Here is a 22,421-nt window from a genome sequence, read left to right as displayed (position 1 = left end):
GCTTCCCAAGGTGACGACTCTGCCCCCGGGCTGCGGGGACCCCATACACGCAACGCTACAGTGCTTCTCCCGGATGCTAGGTACCTCATCACCCTGCACACTATTCAGTACTTTGCCTCTTTCTTCCTCTGAGTGTGGAGAACTCCGTCTTTCGTCAAGATTATCTGCGCCTGGGTGGTTCCGTCCATTAAGCGTCCACCCCTTGGTTCTGGCTCAGGTCATGATTCCACGGTTCCAGGAGTTCGAGCCCCACATCGGGCTCTGCCCTGGCAGCACAGAGCCGGCTTGGGATTCTCTCTCTCTGCCCGCACCCCTCCGCCCCCCCCCGCACAGTCTCTGTCTCTCTCAAAATAAATAGATGAACTTAAGAAACAAATGTAACATTACCTGTGCCTTCTTTGAGTTTGGAAGGAAGTTGGTGAGGGTTGTCATTATTCAGTGCCCTTGTCATGTCAGCGAGTTTGTGTCTTAGGTCAGTGAGGACACTTCGGCGATGTCTCAGGGAAATGAACCAATTAAGACTGGCACATCACACACACACACGGCGTCCTGTCACACAGGACGACAGCACTTTTTTTTTTAAAGTAATAACTTGATTGAGAGATAATTCACATACCGTCCACCTCAATGACTTACAGTGTGCCATTCAGTGTTTTTTAATATCTGAAGGATGTGACCACAGCTCCGGTCGGTGTTAGAACCTTTTCTTCAGCACAACAGTCATTCTCTGCCCCTTCCCCGTTCTCATCAGCAGACCCTCTCCGGCTCCCCACTTCCCTCTAACCTGTCAACACTAGGCGTCTCCTAATCTATTTCCCATGGATGGATTTGCCTATTCTGGAAACGGCATGTAAATGGAACTATATACTACGTGGTCTTTTGCGACTCACTTTCATTTGACACGTTTCAAGGTTAATCCACGTTGTAGCCTTTACCCAGTACTCCATCCCTTCTTATTGCCGGGTAATATTTCGTTGTGCGGATATGCCGTATTTCATGTACCCGGACATCGGCGTAGGGCTCGGGGAGTTTCCGCGTTGGGGCTATTATGACTAACGCTGCTCTGAACATTCCCGTGCAAGTGTTCGAAACCGAGGTGAAATTCACGGAACATGAAACCATTTTTACACGAATGAAGCGCCATTCAGGGCACTCACAGTGTTGCATATCCACCTTTACCTAATTCCAAGGCGTTTTGTCCTCCTAAATACCTCCCCCCCCCCCGCCCCTTAACCCCACTCCCGGCTCCCCTTACCCCCCAGCACCTGGCAACCAATCTACTTTCTGGTTGTGGGATTCACCTATTCTAGATAGTTCTTATCACTCAACTCATAGGATATGTGACCTTCCTGCCTGGCCGTGTTCACTTGGCCTGATGGTTTTGAAGTTCATCTAGTGGAAGCAGCTATCGGTACGCCATTCCTTCTTTTGTGATCGAATACTATTCCACTACGTTTATACACACACCACACTTTCTCCGTCTTTTGGTGGATATTTGGGGTTATTCCTACCTTTCGGTTACTGTAAATAACGCTGCTGTGAATATCTTCCTGCAAAGATTCGAGTAGCTGTTTTTTAACGGCTCGGGGCGTACACCTAGCAGGGGAGTCGTTGGGCCATGTGGACAACCCATCTTGGAGAAGAGCAGGTGGCTTTCAACAATGCGCCCAGGCCGTTGGTGTGTGCGCGTGTGTGTGTGTGTGTTGGGTGTTGCTTTTTACAAAGGAAAAGGCGGACATTTCAGAAAGCTGGGTGGCGGGAGCGGGGAGTCCTGGCGGGACCCGCTACACTAACGTATTCCCTCCAGCCGGCGCCCGCGGCGCCCGTGTCCCACGTCACGGGGTCCTAAGCCAAAACAAGAACCACATGCCCGCCTGGCTTAGGGCAAAGCGGGTGGCCCCGAGCGCAGGGCTGGCGAGCTAGAAACTGCAAGACGACCACGGAGCTGCGGGAAACGCAGCCGCCTTCCTCCCTAAGAGGAGGGCCCGGGAAGTACACTGCGAGGCGGACTGTCCCCTGCTCCGCGGTCGCCTTCCACGACTTGGGAGAGCGTCAGGGAGCCGTAACACGCCACTCGGCCTCAGAGCGTTTTCCCGGGGTGCCGGCGGACTACTGCCTGGGGGGCAGCGGGGGGGCCGGGCTGCGGGACACACGCCTTCCTCGCAAAGCCGCCTAGAACTCGGAGGTACCCCCGGCGAGCCCCGGCCGCGGGGCATCGACAAGATGGTGGCCGCGCCCCGGCCGCTCTAGCTCCCGGGCGAAACTCTATGGCAGGGCCGAGGCGGGGAGGTGAAGCTGAGATGGGCGGTAACCCGACCACACTAGCGCGCTAGGAAGCAGGAGCGGAAAGAGCTCTCGCGCGCATGTGTGGACCGGGGCTGGGGGGATGGGCTTTGAGACGAGGGGCCCACCCGGCAGTGCAAGTTTTCTGAAACGTGTGAGTCGTTTAAGTCCAGTTAGAGCCGAGGTGGGGCGTTCCCAAGACGCATGCGTCCTGGCCGAGCCCAGCGCTAGAGTGGCGTGGTCTTTTCAACGCCCGGCGTACAGACGACGTCTGAGGTGGAAGGGGCGGTCAGGATTCCCAACACGCATGCGCCCTGAGGCCGAGGCGTTTCCTTCAGAGGGTGTGGAGTGCAGGGCTCTTTACTGCGCAGGCGCGAGTCCTGTCCGGTAGGGCTAGTGGTCTTTCACGGGAAGGGAAGAGGAGGTTGAAGGGCTTGAAAAACCGGGTGCGCCTGCGCACTGCCTACTGGTGGGAAGAGCTCTGGGTTGGGGAGGGGCGGGGTCACGCGTACGCGTCATTGGATGGGTAGGTGGGAGGGAGGGTGGAGATCGGGGAGGGTCTGTGCGCTTGCGCAGTGCGGGGGTGGAGGGCGGAGGGGATAGATAGCACGCTTGCGCGGCTGTCACAGGGCTGCTTGGTTGGTCAGTGGGGAGTCGGCGCCTGCGTACTAAGACCCGTGTGCAGCAGCGGCGGCGGCGGTAGAGGCGGCGGCGGCGGCGGCGGCAGCGGGCTCGGAGGCAGCGGTTGGGCTCGCGGCGAGCGGACGGGGTCGAGTCAGTGCGTTCGCGCGAGGTGAGAGCGGGCAGGGCGCGCGTGCGCGGGACCGCGGCCGGGGCCGGGGAGTGGAGATGGAACTGCGCGAGGGTCGGGGAGGGGGCAGAGGGGAGCGGCGGCGGCCGCCCCGCACAGGGTTCGGCCCGCGAGCGGCGCGAGGTGCGGAGAGGCGCGGGCGCGCGCCCCGGTTGGCGCGCGGGGTGACGGTTGGGGCCGGCCGGGTGACGTTGGAGCGACGCAGGGCGGGGGACGGCGAGCCGCGAGGCCGCCACGCGGGAGAGGCCGCCGGGCGGCCACGCCGGGGCGAGGGCCGGGGGTCAGATCGGCCCGCCGGGGCCAGGGTACCTAGGCCGTTGAGAACCGGGCGCCGCGCGGCCACGTGAGGTGGGGGAGGGGGCTGTTTGGTGAGAGGGCATGTTGGGGGGGGGCCGGCGGGGGGGGGGAGGGGAGGCGGCGTGGCTCCGGTCTGGCGCGGCCTTTGAGGAGGGGGTGGCGGCGGCACCGGAAGTGTCCCCTACCGGAGGCTGCCCTCGGGGTCGGAGGCCGCATGGCCGAACGTGGACGGGGGCCGCATGGCAGCGCGGGGACCCCTCCCCCCGGATCCCGGCCACCGGAAGCCCCGGGAGGCCACATGGTGGGCGGGAGCCGGCAACCCCCAGCGCGGAGAGAGGTGGTCCTCGCGGGCGCCCAGGGTAGCTTGGAATTTTGGGGAGGGGGTGAAGGCCGAGGCCCGCAGCCCGATCGCCCCGGAGAGCCCGCTGCGGGCATATGTTAGCGTGCCGCCACCCCACGGGCCCCTGGGGCGCTCCCCCCGACTCCCCTGGGAAGTGAGGCGGCCCGCCAGGTGCGAGCAGCGCTCTGCGGTGCTGGGCGGCCGGAGAGACGGGGAGACCGCGGGCGATTGGACGGGCGCCCGGCTCTTTTCGGCCGGACCGACAGCGCCTTAAAGTCCCGGGCAGAGGAGCTCCCCGCTGTGATAGGTGCTCTTCACCTTGTCACAGCCTTCCCCCGTGTGACCGGTTTGCGGGCTCCCGCTTTCGGAGCCCCGGCTCCGCCGGCCTAACAGAACTTCTGCTACTCACTCCTCCCAGCCTTTTGCTTTCATTTTATTGTCATTCACCGCTGCCCACTCCTCCACTTTCCGCTGAGCGCACAGGCCCGGCCTGAAAAGCCGACAGTACCGGTGCATTCTGGGAAAAGGGGGAGGGCCCTCGAGGAGAGGCCGGGTTCCCGGGTTCCCTTTGGGAAACGAGATGGAGGTGTTTGGCAGGGGAAGAAGTTAGAGAGCGACTTTACTTTCTCTCCCTCGCCTGTGTCTACGAGTGCCTGGTGGAGAGGCGGGAATCCCCCACAGAGGCCTTGTGGTTTCCTGTCCCAGTGACTGGCGCGTGTGTGGATGGGGTGGGGGGTGTAACAGAGACGGGTGGGGCCCCGTCCTCCGGTCTCCACCCTCCCCTCTCGCCCCTACGGTAGCCCCGCCCTTCTGCTGGCTCCCGGCTGCTCACCTAATTATAGCCCTGGTTCTGAGTGGGGAAGGGGGGTGGTTGGTTTCAGCAGCGAGTTACACCTGAGTTCCCCCCCTTCAGGAATTAGGCCTTTGCCCATCTCTGAGATTGGGCACCCGAACTCCCCAGAGCCTTCTGTTCCCAGGCCACCCCTTTAGCTTTCGGTTGGGCTAGGGGTCCAGCTCGTGCCCCCCCGCCCCCCCGCCACCCCATCTTTGGTGCTTGTGGTCCCAACTCAGCATTTCACCTGGGCACTTGTCTTGTGGGTGGGTGTCGGGGGAGGGCCAGGGAAACTGAGGCCTGGTTTCCAGAGAGGAGTGGGAGGGACGTCGACCCTCACCTTTCCTGACCCCACTTCTCTTTTGGGCTCTAGTTGGAATCGAAGCCTCTTAAAATGGCAGATGACTTGGACTTCGAGACGGGAGACGCAGGGGCCTCCGCCACCTTCCCGATGCAGTGCTCAGCGTTACGTAAGAACGGCTTTGTGGTGCTCAAGGGCCGGCCCTGCAAGATCGTGGAGATGTCTACCTCCAAGACCGGCAAGCACGGCCACGCCAAGGTTAGAGCTGGGCCTCCGCTGCTCGCCTTCCTCCCGCTTCCCTGACCCGAGGGGTTCCCGGCAGCAAGCCGCCCGCCGACTGGCCCCTGTCCCTTCCCGGGGCTCTTTCCTCACCCCCAGTTTCTTGTGTGATGCTCCACCCTGGCTGCCCCCCACCGCCTTCCCTCCCCTCCTGTGCCCGGCCCCGCCCCACCCACACATGAGTCCCTGACTTCCCTCGGTGGTCCCCTCGGCTCCTTCCTTCTGGCTTTTGCTGGTCTCTTGCCTGGAGATGTAGTTCCCAGGCTTTGTCCGGTCCTGCTACAGAGCAGCCTTCCCTGCAGGGGCCTGTGAGCTTCCAGGTCTCCCCCTGCTCCTTAGCCCTGCGGTCCGATGGGCGTCACACTGTCTCCTCCACCTGCTCCTCTCCCGGGGCCACGAGCCGCCACCTTGCTCTGTTGGAGCGGGACGTCCTCGCTGGTGCGGCTCCGGTTCCCTGCCCTCCCCAAACTCGGCCTGTCCCTCCTCGCTGGAGTGACGGCTCTGTCCCTGGCTGGCGTGTCTTCTGTTGGCTCAGCGGTCATCCTGGGTCGCCCCCTGACTCCGCCATCCTTGTCTCTGTACTTCTGTTGTTTCCTTGTTCTCTTTGCATAATTTCCTTTCCCCAAAGCCTTTTCTTCTCTGCTCTCTTCCTTTCTCGCTGTTTCCCAAGTTCGCTTTTTATGCTGATGTCCACGCGCTCTTCCAGATGCTTTGCCAGGGGTCCTCCCAGCCCCCTGGGCTCATCGGTCGGTGTGGTGGTGGCTCAGGGCGGCCGGCTGCTCAGGGCCTCGCCTCCTGTTTCCCCTTGTGCTGTCCAGCCCGACGTCATGGGGAGTCTTCCTGCCTCCCGTTCTCGCTAAAGGCTTTAGTGCCTCTTCCTTGGGTCGGTTGTGTCGATGGGTTCCCCTCCACGCCCCCAATCTTTTGCCCTAAGTGCCCTGTCTCGCTGCCCTCCCCAGGCAGGGGCGCCTCGGGCCCCCCCCCCCCCCCCCCCCCCCCCCCCCCGTCTTAGAGCTTGTTGGGTTTCCTTTCATGTGATGCACACGCGCAGGTCCACCTGGTTGGTATTGACATCTTCACTGGCAAGAAATACGAGGACATCTGCCCGTCAACTCATAACATGGACGTCCCCAACATCAAGAGGAATGACTTCCAGGTACGTAGGTGGGTTAGCGGTTCGGCGGCGGCCATAGACTGACCCACACGAGAGGGGAATGGCCGGAGGAGGGGGTCTGGTATGAGAGGTCTGTCACCCTGGTTTGTCCCAGACCCTTTATCCTCTGCCTGCTTGGGCCAACCTGCAGCTTCCTTCCCCCTGTCCCCCAGCTGATCGGCATCCAGGATGGGTATCTATCGCTGCTCCAGGACAGCGGGGAGGTGCGAGAGGACCTTCGTCTGCCCGAGGGTGACCTCGGCAAGGAGATCGAGCAGAAGTATGACTGTGGAGAAGAGATCCTGGTATGCCCACCCCCCCCCCAGCACCCCCTCGTGCCCAACTCACTCTCCTTGCGCTTCTCCGAACTCCCATCTGTCCCCCCTGCACCCCCAGATCACGGTGCTGTCTGCCATGACAGAGGAGGCAGCTGTCGCAATCAAGGCCATGGCAAAATAACTTCTTCCAGGTGAGTGTGCCACACTGCCCCTGTCCCCAGCCCCTGCACACGCTCCTGGCCCCGACGGGGTCCTCCCTCCCCCCCCGGGGCGGGGGGAACGACTGTCCAGCCTCACCTGGTCTCTCCCCTCCCCAGGGTGGCGGCGGCGGCGGCGGCGGCAGTGATCCTCGAGCCTGCAGAGGCCCCCTCCCCCAGCCTGGCCCAGCTCCGGCCCGGCCCCTGGCTGGACTCTTCCTACACGATTTATTTGACGTTTTATTTTGGTTTCCCCCACACCCCCTCAATCTGTCGGGGAGCCCCTGCCCTTCCTCCTGCTCCCTGGGCCAGGAGTGAGTGGCCCATGGCCTTGGCGAAGCTGTCCTTCTCTTCTCCCCTCTCACTACAGCCCTGGTCAGGGAGAAGGGGGCGGGTGCTGCTTGTGCTTTAGTGGGTTTTGTTTTGTTTTTGTTTTTGTTTTTTAATTCAACCTGGAATCAGAAAGCAGTGGGTTCTGACAAATGGTCCTTCCCCACCTGTCCCTGCTCCGGCCCCTCATCCCCATGGCCCTTTATCCCAAGCACCGCCCCACAGACTGGGGACCAGCCCCCTCCCCTGCCTAGGTCTCTCCCCAAATCCCTTTAGCTGGGGAGGGAAGAGGAGGAAAGGGGAGGGGACCTGCCCCCTCCTCAGGCACCTGGGGGGGCCCTGCCCCCACGGGCTTCACCCTTTCCTGTGGGCTCTCTCCCCGACACATTTGTTAAAATCAAACCTGAATAAAACTACAAGTTTAATATGAAGGCCCCCAACTCAGTCGCTTCTTGGAATTGAATGGGCATTTGCCAATTGGAGGGTAGACTCAGAAACCGTGGAACTCGGCCATCGTCCTCGTCCCCATCTGACTTGTGTCCCTGTCCACCTACTGTGACTTGCTGTGGATCCGCCAGCCACCCCTCCCCCTGCAGCTCGCCCCGGCCTCCCTCCTCCAGGTGGCGGCCACACAGACAGCAGCAGCAGCCAGGGCCACTGGCAGGTAGATTTTATTGGACCGGGATATTCCCGGGGACCCTCACTCCCGGCTGGGGTGGGGGGAGGGGAGGCTGAAGGTAAAATTTGATCGACGGTCACTTGTGGGGTCACTTGTGGTAGAACCGTGGGTTTTGGCTGTGCTGGATGAAGGGGAGCCGAGGGCCAGGTTGGCTGGTAGCCGCAAAGCCCGACTGGTGACGAGAAGGGGGCTTGGTCAGTGAGCGCCCTCTCTCTCCGCACCCCTCCCCGCCGGGAGCGTGGGAATGTGGGGTCTGGGCTGCCCGGCTCCGTCCTTACCTTTCCTGCCGGTTGCATCTGCACGGGGAGCTGGGGAGAGGCCAACAGTCCAGGGGCTGGATGCAGGGCTTGGGGGTGCATGGGGCGCAGGGAGGACTGCGGAGAGGAGAGTCAGGACCGGAGGCAGCCGGGGGCTCCCCTCGGCTTAGCGCTTCCCCTGACCTCCCGGGACTCCATACTCACAGAGTCCGAGAAGCCGGTCTGCGGGGTGGCGTGCTCCATCTGCTTCTGCAGGGACAGGGCACCCCCCGGCTGGAGGAACCCTAGGACGGGACGGGGGGTGGGGGGCTGTGTGAGACGAGCTAGGGAGGGGGAAGGCCGGGAGGGCAGGCGTGCGGACAGGGGTGTCGTCACCTGTCTGGGTGGGCTGGAAGTGGCCGTGCACCGCGTAGGGCTGTGGCTGCGGCTGCGACAGGTACTGCACTGCCGGGAACGCCGAAGGTGCTGGGGCGGTGGGGGGGGGTCAGGCACGGCTGTCAGAACCTCCTCGGGCGGGTCCCGGCGACGTCCCCGACTTCCCCTCCCTGTCCGCCCGCCACTCACCTCGGAGCTGCTGACCGGGGCTGTAGGCTGGCTGCGTGGGGCCGTAGTGAGGCGGGGGCTGAGCCGTCCCATAGGCGCCGCCAGGGCTGCCCTGGAATTGGCCGTGCTCTGGGGTCCCCGCGAAGGCCGCCGCCGAGCCCACGTAGTGCCGGGTCTGCGGGAGGACGAGAGGGCCCGCCGCTGGGGACTCCGGGCGGCACCTCGGGGGCCTGCTGCGCCCCGCTGTCAGCGCCCCGCTGTCCGCCGCGCGGCCGAGTGACGACGCCCGTGACACGCGGGCTCGTGTACTAAGGGCGCCTGGGTCTGGGTGGGAGCGGGGGGGGGGAGGGGGGACAAAGGGCCAGACGCCCCCAGCCTACTCCTTACCGTGAGCACTTGCGGTCCGAACATCTGTTTGGCCCTGTCAGCGGCCATGAGGGTGCCTGGGCGATTGTGTCCTCCAGGGCTCCCTGGGGAGGGACAGGGGCTCCGTGAAGCTGGAATGGGTGGCAGCGACCCCCAGGAGGGCCCGTTTGGCCACGTGCCCTCTCCACGCCTCACCCTGCATGCTGAGGAGGTGGGTTCCCGTGTGCACAGTCAGGCTCTGCTGGTACGCGGCGGACGTCAGAGTGGTCAGGTCGCTGGAGCGAGAGGCAGGCATCGTCACAGTCAAGGACAAGCGGCCCTCTCTTTAGCGACTAGACACTGGCCTTGTGTCACCCGATCCCAGTTACACCTGCCCCGATTTTACTCCTGGCCCTCCAGTCCCACCTCTGCTCCTTCCGCCTCCGTTTCTCTTCCTCGTGCAAAACTTTCTTGAGCTGCAAGAAGAGCTGATGCTTCTCCTCCTGAAGGGCCAGCAGCTTCTCCTGCAGCTTCAGGATCTGGGAGGCAGGGGGGCGGAGCTGAAGGGCAGAAGGGGGGGAGTGGGGCGGGGCTGTGGAGCTGGGGGTGGGGGGAACTTGCTCACCTGCTCCTTGGTCTCCTCTAGAGACATTCTCTCTTCCATCTCCTTTTTCTTCCTTCTCTCCTGCTCTTCCTTCATCTTCTGTTCCATCATCTTGTCCACCTCTTCCTCTTCTGGAGAAGCGGGCGGGCAGAGTGGGAACACAGCGGGGAGGGTAACGTGGCCCGCGATGCACTGAGGTCCAGCCCAGCCTGGCCGGCACAGTGCCCCCTGCCTGTGTCGGTGAGGACCCCCTCCCTCCGCCGGGGACTGGACGGTGGGTTTACTAGGTGCTCTCCAAGGTCCTTCCCGACCCAAGGGTTCCGGAGCGGAGACCCGGCCTGCGGCTCCCACCACGCGCGGGGCTGTCCCATCCTTCCTGCGGCGCGCTGGGCGGGCGGGGCTGCCCCGGGGCCCAGGGTCCTCCCGCTCGGGCCGGCTCACCTTGCCGCTTGCGCTCCCGCTCCATCATGATGTGCCGGTGCAACGCCCGGGCCATGGCGTTGGAAAGCTTGGGGCGCTCCAGGAGCGCGGGCATGGTGCCGCCGGGGGCGCTCGGGCCGCGGGCGCCCGGCTCTGTCACTTACTGCCAGACGGCGGACCGGGCCTATCGGGAGGCGGGCGCTCAGGGGCGATCGCGCCCGGCTCGCAGAGGCCGAAGCCCGCCCGCAGCCCCCCTCCGCCAGGCCGGCCCCGGAGGACCCCCCGTGTGCGCCGGCGGGCCCGGGTCTCCGGCCTCGGCGCTGCCCGCCCCCCCCCCCGCCCGCCGGCCCCTCCCTACCCGCCTGCTCTGCGCTTTCTCCGCGGCTCCTGCGCGCCTCGGCTTCGCGTCACATCCGGCCGCCCGGGCCGACTCCTTCCGGAGCCGGGGCGGCCGCCGGCCTCGCGGGTCGGGCGCAGGGAAGGGCGGAAGCGGCCGCGACGACGGGTGCCGGCGGCGGCCAAACCCCGTGGCCGCGGCCGGCGCCCCGGGCGGGGCGGGCCCGGGGCGCGCGGGGGCGAGGGCGGCGCGCGAGAGAGACAGAGGCGGAGGCGCGCGCTCCGGGACGGCGTTTATTGGCTGCTTGGAAACCCGCGTCCGTAACAACTGTACAGAAGCCCGCCTACCGCGCGCGCGCCCTCCCCGCCGCCCGGCGGCCCGGGAAGCGGCGGCCCGGGAAGCGGCGGCCCGGAGGGGGGACCGGGCTGCTCGGGATTCACAGTAACAGGAACGAAAACGGAAATAAATTAAGTGATACGGGGGAGGGAGTCCGGGGAGCCGAGCTCCCCAAGTCAGTGCATGAAAGGGCGGCTGTGGGGCCCGGCTCCCTCTCGACCGCGGTGCCGTCGGGGCGGGGGTGGGGGTGGGGGTGGGGGACGGCTCTGCTGCGGCGGGCGCGGGACTCGTGCTCCCGGGCCCCCCGCCGGGCCGGGCCAGGCCCCGCGCGTGCCCCTGCGGCGGTCGTGGCGGTCGTCACTGTCACTCGGAGTCCCGGGCCCAGGGCCCCACTGTGCTTGTCGTTGCCAGGCCCCCTCATTCCACCCGCACCAGCAGGGCATAGAGGAGCGTGGCCCCCTTCTCCTTGGTCACCCACTCGAGTTCGGCGGGGCTGAAGTGAGGGTCCGGAGGTTCTCTGAGGGCGGCCGAGGGGGGTCCGGGGGTGTAGGAACCGGGGCGCACGCACACCTGGAACGCCACCTGGGCCTGGTGCGTCCGCTGGGACTTGGGGTCCCGGAATCTGTCCGGGGAGAAGCAGAAATTACACCACGAGGCCTCTGGCCCCGCTCCTCCGCTGGCCAGCTGTGCCACACCGGCCCTGCAAACTCACCCCCATCCTGCGGGGGCCTGGCCCTCCCCTCTCCCCCCTCCCTACCACCTCCCACGAGGCCTGCACAGCCGCTGGGGGCTTCCCCCTCCAGGCGGTGGGCTGCCCACCCCGCTCCCCGTGCCCGCTGGACCTGCACTTCTGACCCACCACACCCCACTGCTTCCTTGTCACCTCCAACTAGAGGAACTGCTTCTCACACCAGAACGTTCTAGAGGGAGAGAAGACCCCAGTGGTGCGGGCGAGAGAGGGGAGGGCAGGGCACGGCTGTCCCGGCCATGCTCCCGGGGTACTCACTGCACTTTGGATGCCAGGGCCTCGGCCCCAGCGTGCTGCAGGGACGGGGAGAGCAGCACGGGAGGGGGCTGCTCCTCCCGGGGAGGCGCGCAGTTCTCGCCGGGCTCCTCGAACCCCACCCCAGGCTCACCCTTAAGCGGCCGGCAGCTCAGGATGGAGGCGGCGCCTGGGAGGAGAGCGGTGCTGTCAGGGCGCCCTCCCCGGCCGGCCCGGCCCCCACCCCTGCCGCCCCCACCCCACCCCTACCTGCTCCCAGCTCCCCTCGGTCCAGCACCCTCCGCACGGCGGCCACGTGGCTGCCGTGATACGCCATGTGCCACTTCTTGGTGAGCGTTCCAGCTTCCAGGCGGGGATTCACCCTAGGACGCGGACAGGGCAGGCTGGACAGAGGTCGCTGGCTCCCCGACACTGTCCCCTCTACAGGAAGTTCTGCCACATCCACACACCCCCTGGGGGCCCTCCTTCCTGGGGAGGGGGGGGAAGAACAGCAGGGGAGCCGTGCGACCCCCCGCGCATACCTGAGGTTGAACCTGCACCAGCCAAAGGGCAGGGCGTACTCCCGGGGGGGCTCCCCGCGGCGCCTGTGCGCCTCGTCGCCTCGCAGCTTCCGGCAAGACTCGCAGTAGCACAGGCTTCGCCTGGGCGGAGGCAGGAAGTAATCCTCTGCGGGAAAGCGAGGGGCAGGCTAGGTGCCGCAGTGCCCAGCGCTGCCCCGGGGGTCGAGGCGGGTCCTGGGGGCCCAGGGACTCACCGGGAAGCAAGAGCAGCTCCTGGAAGCGGGAGCAGAGGGCGTGGTACTCGCAGCTCTGGAGGGGGCTGGCGGCAGGCGGCGGTCCCCAGCACACGCCCTCCTTGATACCTGTGCGGGCGGGAGGCGGCAAGGTCACAGAGGCCAGGGCTGCGGCCGGGCGGGCGCGCGGGGTGGGGCTGCGGGCTGCCTCACCGTCCACCATGTCTGCCTTCTCCATGTCCCCTTGGGTTCCCCCACTCTTGCCACTCGCGGCCCCCGGTTCAGGACTCACGATGGTCACCTGCAGGCAAGGCCGATCAGCCCGCAGGGCCTGCCGTCCCCCGGCCAAGCACCCCCACCCCCCGCCCCTTCCCCCGGGGCGGCCGACCTGCTCACACTGGCCATAGAGGTCGACGAGGGCGTGGCAGGGCTGGGGCACATCCGGGACGGCCACCCCCTGGTCCAGCCCGTTGACGTGGAGGTGCAGCCCCCCAGAGCTGTCCAGCCGCAGGCCCAGGACGGTGCCTTCGGGACACGTGTCCAGGTTTGGCCCAAACTTCTCGCAGATCTGGGAGGAGAGACCTACTGTCTTCCCAGAGGTCAGACTCCCACAGGCAAGAGCCAGGCCCGCCCTTCACGCTGCTTCCGGTTGCCAGGCCCCGGGCTCTGCCTCTGCACCTGCCCGCTGCCCAGGCACCACCCCCCTTCAAACGGCTGCACTCCCCCCCATGCCCCCCTCCCCCCACCACCACGACATTCTCTGTGGCAGGGGCGCCTCAAAATAGGCCTCAGGAGACAGATAACACCCCTCGTGAGCCTCCCGACTCCGGCCCCTGCCCCCCTCTTCTCTCTGCCCCCCACCCACCTTGAGACCGTTGTGGAAGATGCCCCGGCCCCGCAGCAGCCAGGCCGCCCGCTTAAGGGCACAGGCAGACGCGGGGAAGTTGAGCCTCTCGGGCGGGCATGTGATGACGCCCAGGACCAGGGAGGACGTCCACTGCCGGTTCAGGAAGTCTATCCGCACCTGGGGGACAGGGCAACTACTCACCAGTCACGACCCACTGGGAAGAGGCCACCTGCCTGGCTGAACCAGGATCCTCGCTGTGGGGGGATGGCACCTCCCACGGTATGGCCTGGGGTGCTGCCCGTCAGAGGCCCAGAGGGACGGCAAACTATGAATCCATTTCCTTCCCTTATCTCGGTAAGGGTCCCTCATCTCTCGGCTTCCGGGCTAAGCAAATCTCTCTGTTCAGAACAAAGAGGAGAAAAGCCTCCCTCCCTGCAAGGCGGTTTCTGCACCCCTATGTCCAGCCTCTCTCTGCTGCCGCCACCCCCCGCCCAGGCAGCAGGTGAGGCTTCCTGGTAACCGATCTACACCCCGCACTGCAGGGCACGAGCCTGAGCCAGGGCCACGCGTCCCCAGGGCTTGCCCTCCACCTCGTCCTCAGCTGGACAGTGGTTTCGCCAGGCCGGCCCCAGGTCACCCGGAGCAGGAGGGGGGGGAGGGGGGAGGGGGGGGAAGGGGGAGGGGGGAGGAGGGGAAGGGAGGGGGAGGGGGGAGGAGGGGGGAGGTGAAGCCCACCTGGACCAGCAGCTGAGGCACCAGGGGCTGGTTGATGACGACGATGCCCTGGTTGTAACTGGCCACGCGTGTCGCCGTGCGGTTCCCGTTGGACAAGAGAATATTCTTCCCGTGGTTCTCCAGGAACTCAAGCGCCGTGTGCGTGGCGGCCACCTGGTCCTGGCCCTGGTGTGCAGGGGGACTGAGCTGCTGGGGTGTCGCGCACCCGCATCTGCCCCCCGCCCCGGGTGTCCCGCGGCGGCCCCCTCACGGCCCCGCCTGGCCTGCGCGGCCTCTTACGCTCAGACTGTGCTCCTCCCCCTCATCATCTTCCTCGCCCTCGCTGCCGGTGTCCGAGCTGGGGGAAGGCGGCTGGGTGCCCTCGGGCTCCTCCAGCCTCGTGGAGCTGACCACGGACACGCTCCGCACAGGCCCGTACAGATCCAGCACGGCCCACACGTTCTGGGGGCACACACGACATGGGAGTCGGGGGTCCGTGCAAGGCCTCGAGCCCGTCCCCCCAAACCCAAGCTACCCCCGGGTCTACCTTGGCCACGCCGGTGGCTGCGGGCCCCATGTCCTCGCCATCTACCAGGATATGCATCGTGTCATCTGCTCCCCGGCGAATGCCCACACGGCTGCCCACCTGGTGTCAGGGCGAGACAGGCTCGGATGCTTGGCCCCCCGCCCCGCTCCGCCTCAGCCCCGGGGCCGGCCGCCTCACCCCCAGCCTCTCGAGGTTCCGGCCGTAGTTCATCCTCTGGAGCTGCCCGTCGCGCCTCACTTCACAGCTGGACACCATCCACGTGGTCTTTGTCCGGAGCTCCGGCAGGGAGGGCGGCAGCCCCGGGCCCGTGCCGGTGCCGGGCCCCATGTCCCCGGGCGCCAGCGTGGTCAGCCCCAGCCGCAGGGAGCCCGCCCACTTCTCGTCCAGCTCGTCCACTTTCACCTGAGGGAGACAGAAAGCGGCGGCCGGCGCTAGCCAGGGCAGGGGGGGGGTGATGCGGGGCAGCCCGTCCCGCCGCGAGGGGCCCGCCGCACACCTCGAACACCTCCTCTGTCTTGAGCTCCTTGGTGCTGAAAACCAGGCCGTGAGCGTAGCCGGCCGCGCGCACCGCCCTGGTGCCGTCCTCCTCCAGAGTGACGTTCTTGCCGCACGTGCTGTGGAAGCGGTGGGCCACGCCAGCCACTGTGGGGAGCAGGGGGGCGGGCCACCAGGAGGCGAGGCTGGGACCGCGAGCTTCCTCCGAGCTTCACGGAGGACGCGGAGCAGAGCTCCCGGGAGGAACCGGAAGTTGCCGTAAAGGCCCCGTTAGCCGTCGGTCCTTCGAGGCCTCCCGCATCTCCTTCCCCATGAGACCCGTCCCTGCAGCGGGCGTGCCTGGCCCTGGCTTCCCGGTGGCAGCGCCGCGCCTCGGCCCTCCCAGCCGTGACCCCCTCCCCTCTCCTTGGCTGCTGCCCACCCGGAGCTCTTCCCTCCCCTCAGCGCCGGGCCGTCCTGGAACCGCTCTGGGCGGCTCCCTGGGGCCCACATGGAGCAGCAGAGCCTCCCTCCCCGCCCGCCCGCCCGCCGCACCTGGGGAGTGCAGCGGGAAGGACTTCTCGGTGGCCGTGTTGCTGGTCGCCAGGCTGTTGTCCATGGGGCCGGTGGCATTGGTGATGGACACTTGGACACACTGGCCGTAGAGGTCCACGACCGCGTACACTTCTGGGTAGGAGAGGAAGGGGTCAGAAGTGCCATGGCCCGCGGGGGCTGGCGTGCGGGGCGGGCCGGCAGCCACAGCGCAGTCACCTTTACCCGGAGGCAAGCCTGAGCAGGCGGCGCCCTGGTCCTGGCCGTTGATGAAGTAGTGCAGGTCGCCCTTGGCCGTGCGCATCATGCCGATGCGCGCCCCTGTGCCCAGCGCGTCGAGGTCGCAGCCGTAGTTATTACGCATGGTGTTTCCGTCTTGCATGATGGCCGTGCCACTGCAGGGGTGACACAAGGGGCCGGTGAGTCTCCTGGCTCCTTCCCACACGGGCCCTGCTCACTCTCTGCTCCTCAGGACCTTCCGGTGCCCTGGATTAGGATCCTGATCTGGGGTCTGAGACCCAATCCTGCTTCCTACGCTTCCCTGAGAGGAGAGGCGGTTGAGCCGCTGCAGCGTGCGGGGCGATGTGGGAGGGCTTCTCAGAGCCCTCGGGTCTGTCGCCGTGCAGGGCCACCGCAGGCCCCAAACCTCGCCCCCTCACCCTAGCCAGGGGCACCCAGTCCTGCCGGCTGGCCCTCAAAGCAGGCAGCCTAACCTCAGCATCCACGTGTCGTAGTCGATATCCGTCATGGTGTTGGGGAATTCGAGGTCTTCTGGCCTAATGGCGGTCACTCCTAGGAGGAGGCAGTGGTAGGTCAGAGCCAAGCCTCCGGTGGCGGGCAGCCAGCAACCTCCTCTGGCGCGCACGCACGCGCGCGCACACACACACGCACACACACACACACACGGGTGCCCTCACCAGCCTCAATGGAACCTGACCAGCGGTCCACCATTTTCTGAATGACAATCTCAAACAGCTCCCCATCCCGAAGGGCCCTGCGGGGACAGTGGCAGTCAGACCCTGCTGGGTGGCCGAGACGGGGCAGTGGGAGGCTGGGGGCGCGGAGGCCCGGGCACTGACCGGTTGGAGATGACAATGGCGTCGTTGAACTCGCTGCGGCAGTTATGGCGGAGCGCGGTGCGGCCCCCGTTGGTGATGACCGCGTTACTGCCGTGCAGCTGGTGGAAACGCAGGTCGGAGCCCCCGGCCCCCGACGACGGGGAGCTCGGGGACACCTGGTTGCTCCCTTCGGGGAGCGGCTCCGGGACCGGGGGCGCCTCTGCACGAGCGGTCATCGCCCATTAGGCTTAGGTGGTCCCCGAGGCCCCCACGGCCGCCCCCACACCCTGCCCGGCCCGGCCCGGCCCTCACCCACGTCGTCCACGATGGTGGCCTGGGCCGCCTGGCCGTAGAGGTCCACGACGGCGTAGACGCCCGGGGGCACGTTCCAGGCGGCGGGGCCCTGAGTCATCCCATTGACAAAGAAGTGCAGGGTCCCGTCCTCCCGCCGCACCACGCCCACCGTGTCCCCTGCCTTGGAAGAAGGGGGGCTGGAGTGAGGAGTCAGGCGGAGCTCCCGCCTGGGCTGGTCCTACGGCGGCCCCCCGCCTCGCACCCCCTCCACTGCCGCTGTGCGCCCCAGCCGGCGGCGCGCGCTCCCACCTTGAGCCGGTCCAGGTTGTGCCCATACTCGTCCAGGATGGTCGTCCCGTTGTGCATCACCCCGTTCCCGGTCATCATCCAGGTCCCTAGGGGATGAGGAGGGACAGAGGACGTGAGGTGGGGGGCAGGGCTCCTCCCCGGGGACGGCCCGGCCCTGCCCCGGGAGCTCACCAGAGCGCAGGTTGGTCATAGTGGAGGGCAGCTGGAGGTAGGCAGGGTTGTGGGTGGTGACGCCGATCTCGATGGAGCCGGCCCACTTGTCCACCATCTTGTCGATGCGCACCTGGAACACCTCCCCGTCCCGCAGGGCCCTGCTGCTCAGCACCACGCCGTGATTGAAGTCGTCGGTGGCACTGAGGGCACAGAGCGCAGGCCCTCAGGCACCGCACGCCAGCCACGCACACCTGCCTGACACCCGCAGCCCCAGGCCCCAGACCCACGCGCCCGCTAAGCTCTGCACCCGCGGAGGTGACCCCCCCATCCCCGCCCAGCCCAGAAGCCCGGCCCTCCCCCCGAAGCCCGTTAGAGCCCCTTGCGCAGGCTGCTCCCCGCCCCACGGGCCATACTGGGGCCTCAGGGCCGTGCGTCCCTCGTGGGTGATAGCCGCCTTCTGCCCGCAGTTCGGGTGGAAGAGCAGGCGCTCGGGCTCGGCCTGGGCGGCAGGGGCGGCGCGGCGGAGGGCGCCCTCGGGAGACAGCGCCCGCAGGATGGCGTTGTTGCGCCGCAGACGGTCGCTGTGGTTGTTGTTGTGGACGATGGTCACCTTCACCGCCATCCCGTACAAGTCCACCACGCCATACACGACTGGGGGCGTCAAAGGGGTGGCCACACCTGCAGGGGGTGGGGGGGAGGCGGAAGGGCGGTGGGGAGTCACATACGGGGAGACCAGCCGCAGAAGCAGGGGGGTGAGGGCCAGAGCCCTGCCCCGGACACCCGGCGCCGCCGTACCCTGGTCGATGCCGTTAATGAAGAAGTGCAGGGCGGAGCTGGACTTCCTCGTGAGGCCGATGTGGTCACCCTCCTGGCCCAAGCAGGAAACACAAAAGGCTGGAATCCAGCCCCAGTGAGGCCCCACACGTGTCCTGGGGCCCCTGGATCAGAGTGGTCCCAAAGCCGTCCCGCCACCCAGGCCACAGGGGAGCCGCTCGGAAGGTGCGGGAGCCTCAGGGCCCCCGGAGTGCTTGCTGCGAGCCTCGCGCTGCGTTAGGCCATCTTACGCTCATCGAGGGATCTACCTCTCAAAGGGGTCTAGAAACTACTGCTCTTTTTAAATATTAGAAAAAAAGGAAGGGGGCCTGGGTGGCTCAGTGGGTTGGGCGTCCAGCTTCGGCTCAGGTCATGATCTCACGGTTCTCGGGTTCGAGCCCCACATCAGGCTGTGTGCTGACAGCAGAGCCTGGAGCCTGCTTCGGACTCTGTGTCTCCCTCTCTCTCTACCCCTCCCCCACTCATGCTCTGTCTCAAGAATAAATAAAAACTAAAAAAAAAAAAAACAAACCACCAAACTACCAAAGAAAATGAGTTCACTGCTTCCGCACCACGAATGGCCAAACGACTAAGACAAAGTAAAAGCCGGACTTGGAAACCCGAGCGCCTAGCTCGCAGGCACCCCTGCCTTCTCAGAAGGAACCTCCGGGCAGGATATAACAGGCCTTGCTCTGGGTCATGGGGGAGACCGGGCGCGCGGGCAGGGGCGCAGGGTACCAGGGCCGCCGCCCCACAGAGGGGCCCAGGCTCGGCGCCCCACCCTCACCTGCAGCTCATCCAGACTGAACTCACAGTACTCCCGGCGGGTGCCCTTGCCGTTGGTCAGGATCCCACAGCCACTCATCATGATGGTGCCTGGGGGAAAGCGGCCGCCCGGTGGGAACGGTGAGAACGCGGGCTTCCGCCGCCCGAGGGTGCCCCCCACGCTGCCGGCGGCCGGTACCTGACTGCAGGTTGGTCATGGTGGCCGGGTACTCTAGGCTGTTGGGGTTGTGGGTGGTGACACCGATCTCAATGGAGCCGGACCACTTGTCCACGAGCTTGTCGATGCGGATCTTGGGTGGAGCGACACCAGAAGGGGGAGACGGGGAACGTAAGTGCAGAGAAAGGCCCCTCGGGCCGCGGCTCTTCCTTGGGCCCCCGCCCTTCTGACGTCAAGGATCGAGCCCCGTCTCTGGCCCCCGGAGAGCGAGGCACCAGCCAGAGCCCAGGCTCTTGCGCACCTCAAACATCTCGTTGTCCCGGAGCGGACGGTTGGTCATGACCACCCCGTTGTTGAACTCATCTAGGGGCCGGCGGCGCTCGGCCGTCTTGTTGTTGTTGCTGAGTTTGATGAGGGTGCCGCACTTCTCGTGGAAGAGCAGGGCGTCGTTGGAGGTGAGGACGGGCGAGGTGGCAGCACCGCTGGACCCCAGTCCTTCCCCGGCCGGGGGGGAGCTCAGGTTCACATTTAGGAGCCCCCCGTTGTAGGCGGACAGGATGGCGTTGCCCACCACTTCCGAGAGCTCCATGCTGGCAAAGTCTACGGGCGGCGGCAGGGGAGGGGAGGGGAGGGGAGCTGAAAGGAGGCCCTACCCCCTCTGGCTCGCCACTCTCCCCCTGGCCGTCTCCTGAGGTCCCTCCCCTCGCCTGGTCCGCCTCACTTCCCACTGCCCTTCCCGGAACCTCCCAGAAGCCCTCACCATTATGCGACTCAAGGCTGTTAGGAAACGTCTCCGGCCGGGCCTGCGCTGGGGACACCATGAAGGCTGGGGACCAGGCGGGATGGGAGGGGAATGAGGGTTCAGCCCCTGCTGCAGGAGCCACAGCCAGGAGACCCCCTCCTCTACGCCCTGCGCTCCCCTTCAACAGACTTGGGGGGGGAGAGTAAGGGGTCCGGGTGGCCCTGCCCACACCCCGCCTTGTCTGTCACTACGTGGCCCCCACTCCTTCGACCGCTCCCCCTGCCCCGCCCCTCCACCGCTGCCCTAGCTGCATTCTCACCTTCGTCCCCTGGGGTCCCCTGTTCGGTCAAGGCAGAATCTTCAGGGGGCGCGGAGGGCTCGAGGGGAGGTGTAGGCGTGGGGGCAGGGGGGCTGAAACCTGGCTCAGGGGGCAGCACGGTGATCTGCGTGCACTTGCCGTAAAGGTCCACCACGGCCCAGACGCGCGCAGGGAGGCCCGAGGCGGCCACCCCGCAGTCCCGCCCGTTCACCCAGAGCCGCAGTTCTCCGGCAGCCGTGCGCTCCACGCCCACGCGGTCCCCTTCCCCCAGCTGGTCCAGGTCCTGACCGTACTCCTCCAGCACGGAGCGTCCATCCCTCAGCACCGAGCAGCCCGACACCACCCAGGAGCCCCCCTTGAGCCCCGTGGCGCTGCTCGGGAAGTCCAGCATGCTGGGGTCCAGCGCCGTCACCCCGATCTCAATGGAGCCACTCCAGGAGTTGACCTGTGATAACAGCAGCGGATCAAGACTCAGGATGGGCCACCATGGGCCTCCCGCCACTAGGGAACCACACTTCACAGACCACCGCGTCCCCCCTCTTCCCACGTCTCAGACAGCGAGCTGGCTCTTCTCTCTCGAGACTCGAGACGCTAACCCAGAGGTGCTGTCCCGCAAACAGCTTCCTGGACTTTGTCTCAGGGACTGTTGGGCTCGCCGTCTCCTAGCAATTCTGCTCCCTACTCTGGCTGCTCGGTGTCGACGACACCATGCCCGTCCCCACCGTCTGGGCTGGATTCCCTGGCTGCAGCCCCCTGCCACCTCTAAGGGCCGGGTCTCGGCGACATCGCCGCCACCCAAATGCACAGCTCTCCGTCCCATCTCCCAGCTCTCCTCCCCCCCCTCCCCACCCCCACCCAGTTCGCTCCAAGGTGCTGGCTCCGCTCAGATTCACTCACTCCCAAATTCCATCTCTGTGCACCTGGCCTCTTACCCAACGACACGCACGAGGCACACCTCCCTCTCCCTGAGTGTCCCTCCTCACCGTCCTTCTGGCCTGAGCTTAGTCTCCAGCGGTGTGCACTTGCCCCGCTTCTCTCCTCTCCTCCTACAAGGTCCCTGACGTGTCTCTGTCCTCCGCCTCCCAGAAACGATTCCAGGAGACCTGCTCCCTAAGCATTCTAGTGGCTGCAGCCCCGTGTCCCTTCCTGCTCCTGGGTCTGGAGGAAACGCAAGCTCTCCGTATCCCTTGGGACTGAACGTTTCTCCTTCACGCTCCCCTCCTGCCCGTCACCCGGTGCCCATAAGGTCTGTCGGTTCCCTCTCGGTGCCCGGCGGCCCCCCACCCCGCCTCCCGCTGGCCCGCTCCCACCACGCTCCCCGCTCGGCTCCGCACCTTGCGGTCGATGCGGACTGTGAAGACGCGGCCGTCGCGCAAGGGTTCCCGGCTCAACACCAGCCCGTGGTTAAACTCCTGGCCCGGCTGCTGCCGCCGCGCTGTACGCCCACAGGCCGACAGGCTCACCAAGCGCCCGGTGCGCGGGTGCAGCTCCCCGCCGCTGCCCAGACCCCCGCCGGACCCCGGCCCTGGGCCGCTCCCGCCGGGGCCCCCACCCCCACCCGGCCCCGGCCCGGGGCCTCCCCCAGAGCCCCCGCTCCCTCCCGACCCCGCCGCCATCGCCGCTGACACCCGGGCCGCGCGACAGCCGCGCTTGGCGGCACCGTGGCAACCGCGGTGCACAGACACCCGGAGGGAATAGGGCTCGGGGCTGGGGCCAGGTATGCTTTACGGCACTGCCGGGCGACGAAGCATCCCGGGCTAGGGAACTAATAACCACCGTGGTGGGAACAGAAGGACGACGGGGTCGGGCAGGCTTGCTTTACGGCACAACGAGGTGACGGAGGGGCTCCGCGTGGGGTGCCGACTTGGGCCGCGAGCTTTTACGACAGTAGTAGAAACGACCGCCTCAAGCATCTTTACGACGCAGGGGGTGCTGGCCCCCACCTTCAGCTTTGCGACAGCGGCCCCAACGACCCCGCCCCCGCCGAGGCTGGCGACACCTTGAAGTATTCGCTTTACGGCAACAGGAGGAGGTGTCTTCCCTTCGCTCTACACCCTCCGACGCCGTAGGAGCGGAGTCTGGAGCGTCCAGAGAAGGGAACTGGTAGTTTTATAAATGAAAACCTCTGCTCTCCGTACCGCCGGGACCGGACATGTTTTGCGACACTGTCGCAATCTCTCGACTTTGTAGCGCACCTCCCGTGAGAGGCAAAGCGGGCCGGCTTTGGGGGAGGAGAAGGGGCTCGTGATATTCCCAAAGCCCACCTTGAACTCCAACCTAGCCAAACCCTTAAATCTT

At 66.2% G+C, this 22,421-nt stretch overlaps 4 protein-coding genes across 8 annotated transcripts; 1 reads left to right on the top strand and 3 right to left on the bottom strand.

Moving 5' to 3' along the window:
• Window positions 1-2,510: 2,510 nt before the first annotated feature.
• On the bottom strand, window positions 2,511-3,632 carry LOC120231469 (classical arabinogalactan protein 9-like). The gene is made up of 3 exons (XM_039231641.1): window positions 3,577-3,632; window positions 3,192-3,534; window positions 2,511-2,684 (listed from the first exon to the last, which is right to left on the bottom strand). The coding sequence occupies exons 1-3, from the start codon at window positions 3,630-3,632 to the stop codon at window positions 2,511-2,513; spliced, it is 573 nt and encodes a 190-aa protein (XP_039087572.1).
• On the top strand, window positions 2,893-7,541 carry EIF5A (eukaryotic translation initiation factor 5A). 2 transcript variants are annotated; one of them, XM_039231463.1, is made up of 6 exons: window positions 2,893-3,076; window positions 4,937-5,122; window positions 6,195-6,299; window positions 6,470-6,601; window positions 6,693-6,765; window positions 6,892-7,541. In XM_039231463.1, the coding sequence occupies exons 2-5, from the start codon at window positions 4,958-4,960 to the stop codon at window positions 6,753-6,755; spliced, it is 465 nt and encodes a 154-aa protein (XP_039087394.1). In that variant the 5' UTR covers window positions 2,893-3,076; window positions 4,937-4,957; the 3' UTR covers window positions 6,756-6,765; window positions 6,892-7,541. The 2 variants fall into 2 exon arrangements, with proteins under 2 accessions (XP_039087394.1, XP_039087395.1); XM_039231464.1 differs by lacking the exon at window positions 2,893-3,076 and adding an exon at window positions 3,347-3,442.
• A 233-nt stretch (window positions 7,542-7,774) lies between these two features.
• On the bottom strand, window positions 7,775-10,415 carry GPS2 (G protein pathway suppressor 2). 2 transcript variants are annotated; one of them, XM_039231461.1, is made up of 11 exons: window positions 10,308-10,415; window positions 9,971-10,133; window positions 9,551-9,660; window positions 9,352-9,464; window positions 9,142-9,221; window positions 8,968-9,050; window positions 8,602-8,755; window positions 8,413-8,502; window positions 8,242-8,321; window positions 8,059-8,154; window positions 7,775-7,952 (listed from the first exon to the last, which is right to left on the bottom strand). In XM_039231461.1, exons 2-11 carry the CDS (start codon window positions 10,062-10,064, stop codon window positions 7,869-7,871), a joined length of 984 nt encoding a protein of 327 aa, XP_039087392.1. In that variant the 5' UTR covers window positions 10,065-10,133; window positions 10,308-10,415; the 3' UTR covers window positions 7,775-7,868. The 2 variants fall into 2 exon arrangements, with proteins under 2 accessions (XP_039087392.1, XP_039087393.1); XM_039231462.1 differs by lacking the exon at window positions 10,308-10,415 and having other exon boundaries at window positions 9,971-10,218.
• Window positions 10,416-10,565: 150 nt separating this feature from the next.
• Window positions 10,566-21,739, bottom strand: NEURL4 (neuralized E3 ubiquitin protein ligase 4). 3 transcript variants are annotated; one of them, XM_039231458.1, is made up of 29 exons: window positions 21,458-21,739; window positions 20,124-20,568; window positions 19,823-19,888; window positions 19,364-19,662; window positions 19,084-19,195; window positions 18,907-18,995; window positions 18,102-18,174; window positions 17,720-17,984; window positions 17,325-17,506; window positions 17,154-17,239; window positions 16,863-17,025; window positions 16,572-16,770; window positions 16,410-16,486; window positions 16,206-16,284; window positions 15,712-15,887; window positions 15,496-15,627; window positions 14,963-15,108; window positions 14,644-14,868; window positions 14,467-14,565; window positions 14,220-14,381; window positions 13,941-14,105; window positions 13,224-13,382; window positions 12,747-12,926; window positions 12,572-12,659; window positions 12,380-12,487; window positions 12,147-12,291; window positions 11,875-11,987; window positions 11,629-11,794; window positions 10,566-11,244 (listed from the first exon to the last, which is right to left on the bottom strand). In XM_039231458.1, the coding sequence occupies exons 1-29, from the start codon at window positions 21,737-21,739 to the stop codon at window positions 11,040-11,042; spliced, it is 4,686 nt and encodes a 1,561-aa protein (XP_039087389.1). In that variant the 3' UTR covers window positions 10,566-11,039. The 3 variants fall into 3 exon arrangements, with proteins under 3 accessions (XP_039087389.1, XP_039087390.1, XP_039087391.1); XM_039231459.1 differs by having other exon boundaries at window positions 11,040-11,244; window positions 15,718-15,887; XM_039231460.1 differs by lacking the exon at window positions 19,823-19,888 and having other exon boundaries at window positions 11,040-11,244; window positions 15,718-15,887.
• Window positions 21,740-22,421: the final 682 nt, after the last annotated feature.

This window comes from Hyaena hyaena, unplaced genomic scaffold (genome assembly GCF_003009895.1).
Source record: "Hyaena hyaena isolate Hyena2069 unplaced genomic scaffold, ASM300989v1 scaffold_58, whole genome shotgun sequence".
Lineage (NCBI taxonomy): Eukaryota > Metazoa > Chordata > Mammalia > Carnivora > Hyaenidae > Hyaena > Hyaena hyaena.
This window is presented reverse-complemented; position numbering and strand designations above follow the sequence as displayed.

Coding starts and splice junctions, on each gene's coding strand:
- LOC120231469 (XM_039231641.1), bottom strand. CDS start 3,632: ATGCGGCCCCCGTCCACGTTCGGCCATGCGGCCTCCGACCCCGAGGGC. Junction 3,535..3,576: donor GACCCCGAGGGCAGCCTCCG/GTAGGGGACACT, acceptor CCCTCCTCAAAG/GCCGCGCCAGACCGGAGCCA. Junction 2,685..3,191: donor CCGCTCGCGGGCCGAACCCT/GTGCGGGGCGGC, acceptor TTCCCGTGAAAG/ACCACTAGCCCTACCGGACA.
- EIF5A (XM_039231463.1), top strand. CDS start 4,958: ATGGCAGATGACTTGGACTTCGAGACGGGAGACGCAGGGGCCTCCGCC. Junction 6,300..6,469: donor TCAAGAGGAATGACTTCCAG/GTACGTAGGTGG, acceptor CCTGTCCCCCAG/CTGATCGGCATCCAGGATGG. Junction 6,602..6,692: donor ACTGTGGAGAAGAGATCCTG/GTATGCCCACCC, acceptor CTGCACCCCCAG/ATCACGGTGCTGTCTGCCAT.
- GPS2 (XM_039231461.1), bottom strand. CDS start 10,064: ATGCCCGCGCTCCTGGAGCGCCCCAAGCTTTCCAACGCCATGGCCCGG. Junction 9,661..9,970: donor GCGGGAGCGCAAGCGGCAAG/GTGAGCCGGCCC, acceptor CCGCTTCTCCAG/AAGAGGAAGAGGTGGACAAG. Junction 7,953..8,058: donor AGATGCAACCGGCAGGAAAG/GTAAGGACGGAG, acceptor TCTCGTCACCAG/TCGGGCTTTGCGGCTACCAG.
- NEURL4 (XM_039231458.1), bottom strand. CDS start 21,739: ATGGCGGCGGGGTCGGGAGGGAGCGGGGGCTCTGGGGGAGGCCCCGGG. Junction 12,927..13,223: donor TCTTCCACAACGGTCTCAAG/GTGGGTGGGGGG, acceptor CTCTCCTCCCAG/ATCTGCGAGAAGTTTGGGCC. Junction 11,988..12,146: donor TGGTGCAGGTTCAACCTCAG/GTATGCGCGGGG, acceptor TCCGCGTCCTAG/GGTGAATCCCCGCCTGGAAG.